The sequence below is a fragment of the Triticum dicoccoides genome, chromosome 4A, assembly GCF_002162155.2.
Source record: "Triticum dicoccoides isolate Atlit2015 ecotype Zavitan chromosome 4A, WEW_v2.0, whole genome shotgun sequence".
In the NCBI taxonomy this organism is placed as follows: domain Eukaryota; kingdom Viridiplantae; phylum Streptophyta; class Magnoliopsida; order Poales; family Poaceae; genus Triticum; species Triticum dicoccoides.
Genome location: NC_041386.1, coordinates 14172949 through 14189625, shown reverse-complemented (window position 1 = coordinate 14189625; position 16677 = coordinate 14172949). Strand labels below are relative to the sequence as shown.

The 16677-nt window shown below is 49.0% G+C and overlaps 2 protein-coding genes across 2 annotated transcripts; one reads left to right on the top strand and one right to left on the bottom strand.

Moving 5' to 3' along the window:
• The first annotated feature begins 8640 nt into the window (after positions 1-8640).
• On the top strand, positions 8641-11520 carry LOC119284629. Its single transcript, XM_037563775.1, has 5 exons — positions 8641-9047; positions 9775-9877; positions 9977-10100; positions 10932-11027; positions 11105-11520. Exons 1-5 carry the CDS (start codon positions 8717-8719, stop codon positions 11225-11227), a joined length of 777 nt encoding a protein of 258 aa, XP_037419672.1. The 5' UTR covers positions 8641-8716; the 3' UTR covers positions 11228-11520.
• Positions 11521-11747: 227 nt separating this feature from the next.
• Positions 11748-13226, bottom strand: LOC119284628. Its single transcript, XM_037563774.1, has 4 exons — positions 12831-13226; positions 12647-12733; positions 12394-12543; positions 11748-12302 (listed from the first exon to the last, which is right to left on the bottom strand). The coding sequence occupies exons 1-4, from the start codon at positions 13125-13127 to the stop codon at positions 11991-11993; spliced, it is 846 nt and encodes a 281-aa protein (XP_037419671.1). The 5' UTR covers positions 13128-13226; the 3' UTR covers positions 11748-11990.
• Positions 13227-16677: the final 3451 nt, after the last annotated feature.

The window sequence follows — 16677 nt, the reverse complement described above, 5'->3', positions numbered from 1 at the left end:
CACCACAGCGAGCAGATGACTTCTTCCATTCTCGCACGCGTTTAGGGATTTGATTCAGTCGAGCCATCAAAGACTCGAGGTCTTGAGACAGCTCTGCCTGAGGCCAAAGACCAGCATCAACCTGAGTCATTGCAGCCTTCAAACGTGCCAGATAAGCAACCGCATTGTCCATGCGAGACTCCAACCGTAGCACGTTCATCGCAACATCATCTTTGACTGGACAGTTGATGGGATCGAGACCCGTCTCGACCCGCCCGGTTTCTGCTTCAAAGTCTTGGCAAAGTTCTGCATGATCGAGAGAATTATGATTCGACGGCGCCATTAGACTTGTCAGTCGACAGAAATAAGATGGATTAGTCAATACCTTCAAGTTTCAAGACTAGCTTCGCAACAAGTTGGCCCAGATAAGACTCTAGCTTGCCATTTTGGCCTTGAGGCTTCCAAGTTCGTCGGTCAACTTCTCTTTGTTCCTCTTCAGTCGCTCGACCTCCTGATTGGTGTTAGATACGGCAGTCTTCAGCTTGGAGTTTTCTTCTTCTAACTTGCCGACTGAAGCAAGCTTCTTGTCAGCAAGCGATGTCTTCTCGCGCGCCTCCTTCTGTGCCGCGGCAAGATCTAGACCCTTCTTCTCCAAAGCTTCCTTCATTTTCTCTAAAGAAATAACATTCTTCAGGAGAGCTTGGAGTTGGCGGTTTTCACTACATACATCTGCTCGAGTGAAGCCACTCGGTTCAAAGATGGAAAGGAAAAGTGCCAGTGTTGGGATATGAAGCGGTCGATTGGTTACCTCCCATGGCAGCTACTTCATCACGAGCGGTCTTGAGGTTCTTCTTGGCCAGTTCCAGATCAAGGTTGAGGCTGATTTGTTGTTTGTTCATGTCAGAAAGTTGAGCCCCAAGATCACAAGATTTCTGTAGTCACAGCCATATCAGTCGACAGAGATAAAAAGAGATGATTATTCTAAGACTACCGCCAAATCAAACATTCAACGACAGTCTCGAGGACTACACCCAGTGGGTGCACTTAGCGTGCCCCCACTGATTTTCAGACCACAGTCGATGGTCAACTAGCTTTCAAAAAAAAGAAGAAGAAGACAGATCCAAATTCTCAGACCACAGTCGACTGCCCGCAGTCAACTACGGTCTCGGGGACTACACCCAGTGGGTGCACTCAGCGTGCCCCCACTAGTGCAAAGAATCAGTTCGAACTGACACAAAGAGATATACTATTTCCGAACAGCCACACTCCAGTGGGTGGTCAGACAAAAAAACGGTCGATCGAAAAATCAACCAACATGGACATTGGTTTGCATGGCAGCTCCGGTGTTGAAGGCCACCTGACTGGCCTCATGCACCACCTTCAGCTCCCCCATCACAAGGTTCGGTTGAAGAAGAGCTTCTCTGGCAGCAGCCGGTGGATCGTCCGGAGTTTGATACGCAGCAAAAAGTGACGGATGTAGAGCAATCGAAGCAGCCGCCAGATCTAAAGCATGGAGCGACGTCGGTGCAACAGGAGCCTGAGCAGCTGATCCTGAGGGACAATCAGTCGACAGAGGAACAGCGAAGGTGACATTGGTTCGAGTCGGGTCTGTCGACCGCTCGACCGTCGCCGCAGGCGTCCCAGTCGACCGAAGAACTTGGGCTTCGGTCACCTTCCTGCCCGGCTCCTTGTCCTTCCTCCTCCTTCCTCTCAGCGGTACTTCCTCTTCATCATGTGGGAGCACAACAATGTCTTGTGGAGCTGCAATAAACAGAGAGAGCCATAAAGACAACTGACCAATATTCCAGTTGACCAAACAAACTTCGAGTTGAGCAAACTTACTGGCTTTGGAGGTGACAGCTTCATCAGCTTCCTCATCGGCAGGGGTCTTGTCAACATCCATATTAGTCGCAACCGAGGTCGGGCTATACAGCTTCTGTTGGGGATCGTAGCAGAAAACAAAAAAAATTCCTACGTTTCACCAAGATCAATCTATGGAGTCAACTAGCAACGAGAGGAGAGTGCATCTACATACCCTTGTAGATCGCGAGCAGAAGCGTTCAAGAGAACGGGGATGATGGAGTCGTACTCGCCGTGATCCAAATCACCGATGACCAAGTGCCGAACGGACGGCACCTCCACGTTCAACACACGTACGGAGCGGGTGACGTCTCCTCCTTCTTGATCCAGCAAGGGGGAAGGAGAGGTTGATGAAGATCCAGCAGCACGACGGCGTGGTGGTGGATGCAGCAGGGCTTCGCCGAGCTTCTGCGAGAGGGAGAGGTGTAGCAGGGGAGAGGGAGGCACCAAGACTTGAGGTGCAGCTGCCCTCCCTCCCCCCCTTTATATAGGCCCCCTGGGGGGCGCCGGCCCTAGGAGATGGGATCTCCTTGGGGGGGGGGGCGGCGGCCAAAGGGGGAGACTTGCCCCCCAAGGCAAGTGGAGGCGCCCCCACCCTAGGGTTTCCAACCCTAGGCGTAGGGGGGGCCCAAAGGGGGGCGCACCAGCCCACTAGGGGCTGGTTCCCTCCCCACTTCAGCCCACGGGGCCCTCCGGGATGGTGGCCCCACCCGGTGGACCCCCGGGACCCATCCGGTGGTCCCTGTACAATACCGGTGACTCTGAATCCTTCCCGATGGCCGAAACTGCACTTCCTATATATAATTCTTCACCTCCGGACCATTCTGGAACTCCTCGTGACGTCTGGGATCTCATCCGGGACTCCGAACAACTTTTGGGTTGTTGCATACTAATATCCCTACAACCCTAGCGTCACCGAACCTTAAGTGTGTAGACCCTACGGGTTCGGGAGACATGCAGACATGACCGAGACGCCTCTCCGGTCAATAACCAACAGCGGGATCTGGATACCCATGTTGGCTCCCACATTCTCCTCGATGATCTCATCGGATGAACCACGATGTCGAGGACTTAATCAATCCCGTATTCAATTCCCTTTGTCAATCGGTACGTTACTTGCCCGAGACTCGATCGTCGGTACCCCAATACCTTGTTCAGTCTCGTTACCGGCAAGTCACTTTACTCGTACCGTAATGCATGATCCCGTGATCAACCACTTGATCACATTGAGCTCATTATGATGATGCATTACCGAGTGAGCCCAGAGATACCTCTCCGTCATACAGAGTGACAAATCCCAGTCTCAATTCGTACCAACCCAACAGACACTTTCGGAGATACCTGTAATGTACCTTTATAGTCACCCAGTTACGTTGTGACGTTTGGCACACCCAAGGCACTCCTACGGTATCCGGGAGTTGCACAATCTCATGGTCTAAGGAAATGATACTTGACATTCAGAAAAGCTACAGCAAACGAACTACACGATCTTTGAGCTAAGCTTAGGATTGGGTCTTGTCCATCACATCATTCTCCTAATGATGTGATCCCGTTATTAATGACATCCAATGTCCATAGTTAGGAAACCATGACTATCTTTTGATCAACGAGCTAGTTAACTAGAGGCTCACTAGGGACGTGTTGTGGTCTATGTATTCACACATGTATTACGATTTCCGGATAACACAATTATAGCATGAACAAATAGACAATTATCATGAACAAAGAAATATAATAATAACCATCTTATTATTGCCTCTAGGGCATATTTCCAACAGGTTCATCATCCGCTCGGTCAGAACAAGAAAACCGATTGGAACGAGAAAATATGAGAAGAACATTTACCCAGAGGCAACAGGGACGTCCATCTTGATCATGGGCAAGGTCTTCCGAGCCTTCGAAGGATTAGCTTTGGGCTCCTTGGGGACCGTCTCAGTCAACTCTGGAGTCGGAGACCGAGCGCGCTTGTGAGATGGAGCACTCGACGCCACAGCTTTGCCGCTTCTGCTCACGGGGTCGTGCCGCTGCTTGGATCGACGTTCAGAGCGAGGCGGCGAGTCGGCCACCTCGTCATCGTCAGATTCGTCACTCTCATCATCTTCACCATTAGCTGGGGACTCCCACTCGCCGCTCTCCTCGGCGCTGTCCCCGCCCTCTTGGTCTTGCTCCAGGGCTTGTTCACCATTGGGCATCGAATACATCTCCGTGTAGATCTGCAAAACAAGGAGCCGATCATAAGTTAGTCGAAACCTCAATCAGTCGGAAAATATGTTCAAAAATTCAGTTATGACGACCAGACCTTGTCTGGCAGGTTGCTGTCACTGAAAGGGTCGACTCTCCTGGCACCCCTGGGGTTGTCTTTGTTCCCAGTAATGCCCATCAGCCAGTCGGCCACGGTTTTGGCCTCCACTTCCTCCGGATGAACCCGAGCAGTGTCACCAGCCCCGGAGTACATCCACATAGAATGATCGCGAGCTTGGAGGGGTTGGATCTGCCGACTGAGGAACACCTCGAGCAAGTCCATACCAGTGACGCCCTGATTGATCAGTTGGACTACTCTCTCAACTAGTATGTCTGTCTCTGCCTTCTCAGCAGCGGTCACTCGCAATGAAGATGGAGTTTGGACATGATCAAAAGAAAAAGGGGAAGTCCGGTCGACTGGCCTGGGGTCGCGATATCCTGGCAGTAGAACCAGGTCGACTGCCAGCCCCTGACCGATTCAGGAAGAGTCATCGGAGGAAAAGAGCTCCTCTTCCTCTTCTGAATGCCCAGCCCCCCGCACATCTGGATAACGTGGGTTTTCTCGTCTTTCAAGTTCACTTTCTTCATGGTTTGGGATCAGATGGTAAAGATGTGTTTGAAGAGGCCCCAGTGCGGTTGACACCCCAAAAAATTCTCACACATAGAGACGAACGTAGCAAGGTACATGATGGTATTGGGAGTAAAGTGATGGAGTTGGGCACCGAAAAAGTTTAAGAAGCCCCGAAAGAAAGGATGTGGTGGAAGCGAGAAACCACGGTCGACATGGGTGGCGAGCAAGACACACTCACCCGGTTGCGGCTGCGGCTCCGATTCCCCCTTCGGCAGGCGCGCGGACTCATGGACGATCAGCCCTAACTCGGCCAAATCATCCAAGTCCTCTTGCCGGAGCGAAGATTGGATCCAGTCTCCCTGGATCCAACCTGACGGTAGCCTCGAGCGCGATGAAGACGCCCGATTCATCTTCTTGTTCTTCCCCGCCCCTGTCGCCTTCTTCACATGCTCCAACGCCGCCGTTTTGTCCTTCCCCATGGCGGCAGGACAGCGGTGTTGAGAGTGGTCGTGCTAGGCGAGGTGGAGACGCGAGAGGAAGAAGAAGGGGAATGAGCACGCACGGTGCGAATGCCTCGGCTTCGCCGCTTTTAAAGGCCTACTCCCGAGTGGCTGACGCGTGGGCCCGATCAGTCCTGTCAAGTCCTCCCAACAGTTGCGCACGTGATACGTGGCGAAAAAGGTGGCACGGAAATCGAAACGTCCGATTTATCTACTCCACTTACCGCGGGACGCTCCTCCTGGCGCGCTTCCACTCAAATTTCAAGTCCCGTGAGATACGAGATCCACTGTAATCGATCTCACCAAAGATTCCAATTAGAGATATCACTCGACAGATGTCAGTGAACAAACCAGTCGGTGATTCTTGAATCGATCAAGGCGACTGAAACGAAGTCGAAAGTTTCAACAGCTGTCCTCCACTCGGAGAAGGAGACAAGGCAGATCAAGGGCGAGAACCAGGTTAACTACCGTCCTTCTTTTTCACTCAAACCTCGATCCATTCGGGGGCTAATGATGTAGACACAGACCTAGGGTAGGGTAATAGGCCTGACCTATACGCCCCACCTAAAGTCTTGTCCTAAGAACTAAGGAGTTCAAGAATCAGAAGCAGAGGACCAACAAAGGTGTCGAAGCAAAGTCCACTCGACCTATCAATCACTCGGAGACCTCTCTTACTCAGGTCACTCGACCACCAAACCACTCGACATATCAGAAGACCTAAAGCTACTCCGCGCAGCAACGGTCAAGCATTCATTCGCATACTTGATGCTCATTTGTAGCACTTTAATACAGGCGTTATCTGTAACGCCTCCTCTTAATGTATATTGAACCCTGCGTAACGGAGGGGAGCTGGGGTCCTGGCGCACTCTATATAAGCCACCCCCCTCCTCTGGGACAAAGGTTCGCACCCCCTGTAACTCACACACGTATAATCCAGTCGACCGCCTCCGGGCTCCGAGACGTAGGGCTATTACTTCCTCCGAGAAGGGCCTGAACTCGTAAACCTTGTGTATACAACTCCTCCATAGCTAAGATCTTGCCTCTCCATTCCTACCCCCATATTCTACTGTCAGACTTAGAACCACGACAGCGCCCCCCTTTCCTTCTCCCTCTCCCCTTCCTTTCCCCTCCTAGTAGGAGTATGAAAGAGGGGAGTCCTACTCCTATAAGGAGGAGGACTCCTCCTCCTCCTGGCGCGCCATAGAGGGCCGGTCGGCCTCCCCCTTGCTCCTTTATATACGGGGGCAGGGGGCACCTCTAGACACACAAGTTGATCATTGATCCCTTAGCCGTGTGCGGTGCCCCCCCTCCACCATAATCAACCTCGATCATATCGTAGCGGTGCTTAGGCGAAGCCTTGCGTCAGTAGCAACATAATCACCGTCAACACGCCGTCGTGCTGATGGGACTCTCCCGTGAAGCTCTGCTGGATCGGAATTCGTGGGACGTCATCGAGCTGAACGTGTGCTGAACTCGAAGGTGCCGTGTGTTCGGTACTTGGATCGGTCTGATCGTGAAGACGTTCGACTACATCAACCGCGTTTTCATAACGCTTCCGCTTACAGTCTACGAGGGTACGTGGACGATACTCTTCCCTCTCGTTGCTATGCATCACCATGATCTTGCGTGTGCGTAGGATTTTTTTAAAAAATTACTACGTTCCCCAACACCGGCTGCCACGAATCTTAAACGTATCCTAGATGATTTTTCTAGTGCCAAAGGCGTCTCCATTAATTTCTCCAAAACCACGCTTGTTCCTCTAAATATTGAGCCGGAGCTCGTCGTCTCTATGGCAGAGACACTGGCCACCTCAGTCACCACCTTTCCGCAAAAGTACATTGGCCTTCCTCTCTCCTCGCATAAACTCCCTCTTTCTGCATTATAACCCATAATTGACCGATGAGATATCTATTTAGCTGGTTGGCGCGCTCTTCTACTCTCTCATGGAGCAGTCTCATACTGCTATCTGCCATTCTTGACAGTCTCCTCACCTATTTTATGATGTGTTTTTCTCTTCCAATAATCGTTTCAGAAGAAACTGATAAGCGCAGAAGGATCTTCTTCTAGTCAAACGACGATGCTTTCTCTGGGGCTAAGTGCCCGGTATCCATGGGATAGGGTCTGTATGCCTAAGCAGGTTGGCGGTTTAGGAGTTAAAAACTTACGAGCATAATTTTTCTCCCTATGTTGAAATTTGCATTCAAATTCCTTCGCTCGCCTCTTCTGCCTTGGAAGGATTGGATTCATAAGCACTCTCTCCTGCGTATAGGTCTAGGTAAAAACGTGTCCTTTTTTGGCAAGGTTATTTTTAAACACCTTTAGAGAGATTTCACATGTTAATATAGGGGATGGCTCATCCACCTTTTTTTGTTAGATCGATGGTTACTTCCCGAGCCCCTCTCCACTACTTTCCCAACCTTGTTTTCTCACCCCACAAAGCCAAATGCTCTTGTTAAAAAACTAGTGATGGATGGGATTTATCTGGGCTTGCGTAGCTGACTAACCCTAATCGCTTCCAATGAATTGGCTGCCTTGAGACTTTTGTTGTAGGATGTGAACCTCTCGGAAGCGCCGGATGAACAGTCACTACTAAACGGGCCCCCCTTCTCCACCAAGGGCGCCTATGATGCTCTTGCTTCGCAGTTGTCCGATCCAAATCTTGCACACATTTGGGATTCAAATGTGCCCAACAGGGTCCGAATCTTTGGATGGTTATTCTACTTGGATAGGCTGAACACTCGGGCCAACTTGCACTGCAAGACTATCATTGACTCATTAACTTGTCCATGCTGCGATGCTGCTCAGGAGGACCGCGTCCACCTGTTTTTCTCGTGTCCCATTCACTTGCCATTTGGGAAGCGCCAGGTCTTCAGCCATGCTTCTCGCCTCTTTCAGAGTTGTGGAGCAGGCCCCGTCATCCAAGCCTTCCGCGGTCGGTTTGGCCTTCTGTCCTGCTGTTAGTGATTTGGAAAATTTGGGACGTGAGGAATGGCAGGACCTCTGGAGGGATTGTCCAAACCCCCATTTGATGTAATCCGGACTGTAATCTCTGATCTCACCTTTTGGTCTCACCGTCTCTGAAAAGCGGATCGTGTTCTTACTGGCTTGATCGTGTTCTTACTGGCTTTTTCTCCTCCCGTCTCTCCTAAACTAAACCCGTGTTGGTTATTTTTTCGCTAAAATATATTCAGGTGGGGAGTCCCCCCCAGGTGACAGTTAAAAAAAGTATAATTTCGTCTCAATTAATGGTTGGTTACAATTTTATGGCGCCATTTCAAACAAATAAAAATTTTATCCACGCTGAATCTGAACTGGAATGGCGAAATTTCTCCGCGCAAAAGGAAAACACGGCCGCTGCCGCTCGTGAGTCGTGGCACGGCACCGGCCCGGCCAAACCAACGCGCCGGACACATCCACCGCCCACCGCGACCGCGGTAGAAAAAATCTCCACAACACGAGGAGACCGTAGCTGCCGTGCCGTGTCCACGTTCCGCTTCCACTTCCTACCCTCCCCTGTTCCACTCCAACTCCCCCCGCCTTCCTCTGCTCCGCTAGGACCGTAAAAATGGCAGCATCCCTGCCGTCGCTCCCGCCCCCGCCGACGCCGTCGCCGGCGGCCACCACCCTGGCCAGCAACCTCCTCTCCTTCCCGGCGCCGCGGCCGCGCCTCGCCGCCACGCACCGCCGCGCGGTCGTGGCCGCCGCCTCGTCCAGGCCCCCTCCCCCTCCCCCTCCGCCGCCGTCCCCGGAGGGAGGCGACGAGGAGGTGGAGAGGGCCATGGGGATGGACGGCGGCATCCCCGGGACATCCGGCGAGCTGCTGCGCCGCGTCTCCTCCCGCGCCTACGGCATGCGCCGCCACCTCATGGAGTCGCTCGACTCCCTCGCCTACGACGGTACGACTCCTCCAGACCATTAGCCCTTGCCCTGGATCGTGTTCTTACTGGCTTGATCTGCTCAGGGTATAGCTTTAGCGACTTCAATTAGATCTATCTTCTATGGTTGGTGAATGGTGATCGGCAGGTTTAGGTCCCCGCGTCTAGTGTTTGATGAAATGCCTAGCCTAAGCTCCCGTGACCTGAGTGTGATCTTTGTGTGTACGGTAGAATTGCGTGCCACGATGAATCTTAAGGTGAGCAAAAACAACCCCTGTTTGAGGCTTGTACGTTCACTCCTATCCTGTTTCGAGAATTTGTGTGCTTTGAGGTGGTATTGGGAGTCTGTGGGACTGGGTATACACATGTGTACACGCGATTATCAACTCTTGCAGTCACGTCTGTTTCCTCATCTTTTGCCTTGGATGGTGTGATTTTGTATTGCCTTTGCATCAAATGCTGAATCGATATATCTGCTAGCTGTGGTTGTGCTTGTGCTGCTTCTGTAGCGCCGCAAACTAGGCCTAGTGGTGAAATGGCTGAATGACTGAAGAAGGGTTATGGACTTATGATGTTCTCATGCTCACAAGTCCCAAGTCACAAATAACACCATAAGGTTAAAGCCATAACAAGTGACCCTGCTCTTATGATTATCCAAGTAATTCTTGTGACAAACTAACGGTAGTTGTCCTTCGAATGCGGAGGTTTGAATGTTTACTAACTGTGCCATGTCGTCATGATGGTTCAGTGTTGGAGACAAACCCATGGAGGGAACAACAGCCCAAGCCAGTCTACGTGCTGGCTAGAAGAGACAATCAACTATGGACAATGAAAACCCGCAGGAACCGCAGGTGAGAGTTTTTCTTGCTATTGTTACAGGTAGTTAGTTGGTCATAATTGGGTGGTTAACTGATTATGAGCACGGTGTTATCATGTAATATGCTCTGCAGTGAAGTCGAAAGGGAACTTGGAATGCTTTTCTCAAAGGGAGGGGGCTCAGGAGTTGGGACTAGATCAAAGTACTCTGGCTCCAAGTTTAGCATGGTCGTTGAAGATCTCACAGAGGGTGTACTGGTGAGTAGTTAGTAAAATTAGTCTTTGTTTAGACATGTTCTTGAAAGTCAGCCAACTGTCCTGCCTTTTGATGTCCTTTGATCTTCTAGTGCATACTTTGGGTTCATGGGAATGTGACTTCTAAATAAGTAAATGGATGGGGGCTATAAATCAGTACCAGGGATTGGTCAAATGGAGTTAGATTAACTGTAGGCTATTCATTATATATATATATATATATATATATATATATATATATATATATATATATATATATATATTCTGAAGAAGGGTAAGTTATGCATATTGTTCATGATTGTAGAGCTCCCTAATTGTATACCATGGTAATCTGTTTGAAGAACCAGAAGGACAATAAGAAATTGCGCAGTCTAAGAAAGAGACTATTCAATACCAGTGATAATGTATTTACGGAATTAGGAGTCATCCTATGGACAGTTTGTGCTTTCCGTCAGGCAACATACACGGACTATAAGTGTTATCATAGACCATATGAACATTTCAACATCAATTAACCTTTTCACACCCCAAAAAAGAAAGAGCAATCTATCAATGCGGTGAACATTTTTGAGCTTAGCATACCGATAAATGTTTGCGTTTTGAATTATTAAATCCTGATGTGTTATCACTGAGCAAGAAACAAAGGACATGTGAGACTGTTTAGATGTATTGGATGGTTCTAATTTGCAAGCCGCTTAAGGTGTATTCTGAATGTTGTGCTCTTCTGTTGGTACATATAAAATGTTTGTGCATGTGTGACGGCCAGCTTTCTGCAATTTTTCAAATAACTGTTTGGTTTGCAATTTTCTGAATCATGACCCTCTTTTGTTTCAGGTGTTTGAAGACGAGGATGATGCTGCAAAGTACTGTGACGTTCTACAGGGTGGTGGTCAAGGATGTGAAGGAATTGCAGAGTTAGAGGCTTCATCAGTAAGGAAACAAATGGCACGACCTTCGTAAGTACCATCGTTTGGTTGACGACTGATCATACCTGTCCTTGTCTGTAGGTTTTCAACATGTGCCGTCAAATGAAAGCTCTCGCCGTCCTTTTCCGGCGTGGAAGGACTCCTCCAACGCCTCAAAGCCTCGAGCGTGACTTGAGGGCGAGAAACCGGTCACTGGAAGACTAGGATCTTTGGGATACATACACGGTGTAGATATGTTAATTGCATTCTTCTAGCTGTTGAAGCACAGGCCCTATGCCTTGTATACTAAATGGTACATAGATGATTCAAGCCACAAAAAAAAAAAAAGGGTAAAAAATAACTGGTATATAGATTCAATGATAGCCAAGATGGAGTGGAAGTCAAGTCTGACTGAGTACATATTTAGCTTGAGATTAGCAATCTCTGTAAAACTGAATATTCTTGTAATTATTTACATTCTATTTACAGTGAATAAATGAGATTTTAAGTTACTACTACTATGTATATTCTCAGTCCTATCGTCGTACTGATGCTGCGACGTGAGTACAATTTACTGATGCTGCGACTTTCCTGGCGACGTCAAAGAAAAAACCCTACTATGTGATGACTGAGATTAATGGTTTAGAAAAGTTAATTGATCTGAAGTTGGCTTGTCAGCCTCATGATACGCATAGTATTAGCCAGGAAGAAATGAGGTCAAGTCTAACAGTAGGCACATAAGTTATCCTGAGATTAGCAGTCTCTGCATAACTGAATATTCTTGTATCCATAATTTACAGTATTTACAACTATTGGATCCTAAGTTACTATTATCTTGTCAGTCGTGTCGACGCACTGACGAATAACACGATACATTAGCAACTTATTAATTGGTCGTGCGACAAGTTCGAAAGAATCTTCCATGAATGTTACCGGGCAGCAGCCAACGCCACCAGAAAAAAGAAAAGAGAAGGAAAATGTCTGTCGTTCAGTGTTGGGGGGTCCTCCTCCTCTCGGTGAGCTTCTCGGTGCGGTACTTCTTGAAGTCGGCGGCGAGGCCGGTGTCGAAGTCGTGCTTCATCTGCTCCGCCAGCTGCCGGAGCACGGTGTCGCCGACGCCCCGGATGATGGGCTCCGGCACGAGCGCCAGCACCGGCGGCAGGTTGAACCCCACGCTCATCTCCACGTGGCCCCGCAGGCTCCTCCGCCCCTCCGGCTGCGGGTACAGCGAGCCCCGCACCGTCAGCGCCAGGTGCGGCGGCATCGCGTCCCTCTGCAGCCCCTTCAGCTTGTAGTCCGTCTGCACACTCATTGATTCCGCCATGAGCTCAGGCTGACGATGATGGTGAGAAAGTTAAAGATGGTGGTGGTGGTGCGAAGAAAGTGGTTACCACTTCCATGAGGAGGAGACTGGTGGCGTGCACGGGGACGTGGGGCGGGTACCCCTCCCCGCCGGACCTGCTCACGAAGCGGACGGCGATCACCGGGCACGCCGACAGGAACATGAACTGGATCGGCACCAGCTGCACGCTCCACTCCTCCTGTCAAAATTCATCATCCGTCGATCGCCACGGAGCTACCGTCAGAGTTGCCGCGCAGTTTCGGAAACGAAAACTTTGGAAGGAAATGTTAAAGATCACTCACGTCGTTGAGTTTGGTGCGCTTGCGCTCGTCGGGGAACACGGCCCCGACGATCCTCGGCCTGTTCATCAGGTACTCGTCGATGGATGCCTGAGCACAGAAAGAACCTCAGGGGAATCAGATCACCTAGCAACCAAGAACCCAAAGCTTATTACTAGCACTGATGACACTGGCAGCGACGACTTACCCCTGGAGTCTCACCCATGGGGATGTCGGTGTTGAACCTGTAGGAGAAGGTGAAGAGGTCCCCGGGGTTGACCTTCTTCTTCTCCGTCGCCTTGCCGCCGTACGATGGCGGCGGCTTCAGAGCGCAACTGGTGATCGCTCTCGACGGCGACGGCGACGGTGAGGAGACGCTCGGAGCAAAACCATTTCCTGATCTTGATCGGAGCGGTGCCGCCCTGACGCCGCCGCAGCCGGTGACCCTGCCTGCACCCGGACGAGCTGTAGCATGCCGGCACGTCGTGAGGCTCGGCGAAGTCATCCTCTCCTCGAAGGATCTTGCTCAGAGGTGGGAGCTGCGAGTTCCCCCTGCTCGATCGCCGGCCGTGCCAATAAGTAAACGAGCTCCACGAGGGCATGGAGCAGAGTTGAGCATTCTTGCAAGTAAGGGCAACAGGGTCCGTACGTCCGGGTAGGCCCTACCTACACGCCGGCCCGTTTCTTCCAGGCCTTGCCAAGAGTTTCCCAAGTTTGTTACAGCGACGAGGTTTCAACGCTCGGCTGCTGCGCTTCAACCGGGATATTTGCGTCAAGCTCAGATCCAGACATGGGCACGTCTAGTAGCAGTAACCCTGCTGTATCTACATGCAGAGGTTCATAAGTTATGTCTGCGTCTCGTGTTGTTCCGGGGAATTGACCCCTGTTTTGGAGGGGAACGGGGTTGTCGGTTTACACGTGAAACCGAGCGGAGGGGTAAACCAAAGCTGAGGAGTCCCCTGCGTGCACGTATGCCCCCGCATGACGACCACGCAAAAGGGAAGGGACACGCGCGCACCGACGCACGGCTCGGCAAGCATACGGAATGCGTCCGTCCGTAGTTCCGGGTGCTCCAAATTAAAATGGTGTCCTATTTTTTCCTATAAAAATGGTGTCCTATGTAGAGAGATAAAAGCCTTTGCGTTCTTGAACTGTACTGTTTCTTTCAGTAGTTTACGCTCCTAGAAACTGTGATAAAGTGGGGGACGCCCTTGCGGCGTTCAGGTCGAAGATGGTCACCCCACCGAACCCCAAGCCATATGGCCGGGCGGTGCTTCTATCTTGAGTCAATCGCACCGGTGATGCTTGAACTTGGTGTAATCGATCAGTTTGATGCTAGAACTTGTGGTGTGCATTGAACTGGTGCAATAACTTGGATCGGCTTGTGCAAATACAGTCCTAATCGTGTTTGGATACAAAATCAACGCTGCCTTGGCGGGCCAATGTGGCACGGGGCCCGCTGTCAGTGACATGTAGCGTGTGACCTGTTTTTCTTTAAAGAAAAACCTTGGAATTTTTATTTCTCACAAAAAAGATGCTCACAGCCGCTACACTAGCACGTTCAACAAGGATAACATATATCAATGTAGCATAGGGATATTCGCAAATGATAAAATGCAGTATAGTGATGATGCATGTGGGCCTTAAACTGGGGGCGCATAATGCGGCCCATTTTGCACGCACTAGTTCCTTTTGAAATATTTGTAAAACGTAAGTAATACAAATAAAGTTGAAAATATTTGTGTGTTATAAATATTATACATACAAACGATGATTAGTACTACATAAAAACATTTAAATATACACACATGTATTATATAATTGTTTTTAGTAAATGTGGGCAGTTCAAATGCTTAGTGAATATAAAAAAGAATACACTTGCAGCTTATATTTAAATTATTCAAATTGATGAATATAAAAATTAACTAAATATTTATGAATATTCACTTGTGACTTATATTAAAAATATATAATTTAAATATTAGCACGACTGAATATTCATATGAGCAGTTTAAATCTTAAATATGAGTATTTTTAATTGTACAAAGATCGAATTATACAGATGTGTGTATAATTATTGAAATATTTGTCAAATTAAAATAATATTTATGAATTGCAATGTTGAAATATATATGCATTTTTTAAAATTATACAAACATTTTAATAATTCACAAATATTATTTTACATATATATGTATATATTTAAAATAATACGCGAACAGTTTAGAAAAGTAATTTATTTCGTTTGTATGTATATAATAATATTTATACCTCACGAATATTTAAAGGCTATTTTTGTTACTAAGATTAGAACTTACATTACCTAAAAATTTCTAAATAAAACTAACAGGAGCAAATGGGGCGTACAGACGGCAACCCATTTCAGCCCCACAAGCTCCTCTATCCGACTATTCTAACAAAAAAGCACCTCTATATTTAAGATGTTTTTTTCTTGAATATGCATGAGTGTGCATACTATATTATAAAGAAGGGAACCAGGTAAAGAGCCCTTTCACGTTAGTGTTACAGATTACATATATACATAAACACCAACACCACTTCCACTGTCGATGACTTGCTAATTGCTCATTGTAGCTCACCCCTCCACTTCGGCAAAGAACCTGTCTGTGCCTCCCTTTAGTAGTCCCGCTCGCTTCCACACGGCCCTCTCTTGCGACGGCGAGGATAACTAGATTCTTGGATGGCGTGGCTCCGTCGAAGATGATCGAGTTGCGGTGCTTACACAGTTGCCACATAACTAGGATAATGATCGCATTGGCATCTCTCTTAGCCCGTCCTCAAAGGGCATGCAGTCTTCGTGCAATGCATTGCACTAGCATGAAGTTGTCATGGATGGATCGTCCTCTGACGAAGGCGCTTTGGTGTTTCCCCACTATAGAAGGCAGGTCATCCGCAAGTCTTGTTGATAGTGTCTTGTCAAAGATCTTGATCGCGCCATGTACTAGGCTCACCGGCTTGAAATCTTGAATGTCCACCGCACCATCCTTTTTAGGGAGTAAACAATTGCCTTGTTAATGGCTGGCAGGGCACCCCTCATGTCACCTTGGTAGAACGCTTGAAGTGCCCTCATTAAATCACCTTTTATGACATGCCAGCATGATGCATAGAACCGCCGCGTAAATCCATCGGGCCCCGGTGCCTTGTCCATGGGCATGCTCTTCACTATTTTCTCCACCTCCTCCATAGTGAAAGGTTTTTCGAGGTGAGCCAGGTTCATGTTCGGCATCTGAAGGAGGCTCAGGTCGATGGTGTGGGCTCTCGGAGGTGCGCCAGCAAACACACTTGTATAGTAGTTATCCACCTCATTGGTGATCTCACCGTGTCCGCTTGCAACTGTGCCCTCGGATGGTGGTGATCATGTTCCGTCTTTGCCTGTGACATGCATGTTGGTGGAAAAAGCTGGTGTTGGCATCTCCCTTGCGTAGGGAGAGAATCCTTGATCGTTGTCGCACAATTGTTCGTTCCAGGGAGCATAGGCCAAGGAGTTTCATTTTGAGTAGGCGCCTTAGGTTGTCCTCCTGCTCCGAAAGTGCCCTATTGTCCATTGACTTGTCAAGGCAAGAAATGACCTCCATGGCAATGCCAATCTGAAGTTTGACATTGCCTATCCACCGGTCGCTCCATTTCTTGAGGCTTTTTGCCGTGTGCCGAAGCTTGAAGTCAAGGATGACATAAGGATTGCCCTCACTTTGTATGGATTTCCACGCCTCCTCCATAGTTTGCATGAAGCCCTCTGCTTTTATCTAAAATGCTTCGAATTTGAAGCGCTTGCCCATGCGGAGTTCTGCATCCAAGTCTAGTAGTAACGGGCAATGGTCCGAAACCGAAGAGCCGAGCGCCGCAAGATGGCATGTCGGATATAGTTTTCCCCAAGACGACGTGGTGAAGACATGATCAATTTTCTCCATAGTTGTTTGTGGCCGCTCATTTGACCACATGTACCTCCACCCATTTAAATAAACCTCTTTGAGCTCCATGTTGTTTAGTTTTGCATGGAAGTGTGCCACTATGCGCCGGTTCACAACTGGGTTGTT

Coding starts and splice junctions, on each gene's coding strand:
- LOC119284628 (XM_037563774.1), bottom strand. CDS start 13,127: ATGACTTCGCCGAGCCTCACGACGTGCCGGCATGCTACAGCTCGTCCG. Junction 12,734..12,830: donor CCATGGGTGAGACTCCAGGG/GTAAGTCGTCGC, acceptor TTCTGTGCTCAG/GCATCCATCGACGAGTACCT. Junction 12,544..12,646: donor AGCGCACCAAACTCAACGAC/GTGAGTGATCTT, acceptor GAATTTTGACAG/GAGGAGTGGAGCGTGCAGCT.
- LOC119284629 (XM_037563775.1), top strand. CDS start 8,717: ATGGCAGCATCCCTGCCGTCGCTCCCGCCCCCGCCGACGCCGTCGCCG. Junction 9,048..9,774: donor CGACTCCCTCGCCTACGACG/GTACGACTCCTC, acceptor ATGATGGTTCAG/TGTTGGAGACAAACCCATGG. Junction 10,101..10,931: donor ATCTCACAGAGGGTGTACTG/GTGAGTAGTTAG, acceptor CTTTTGTTTCAG/GTGTTTGAAGACGAGGATGA.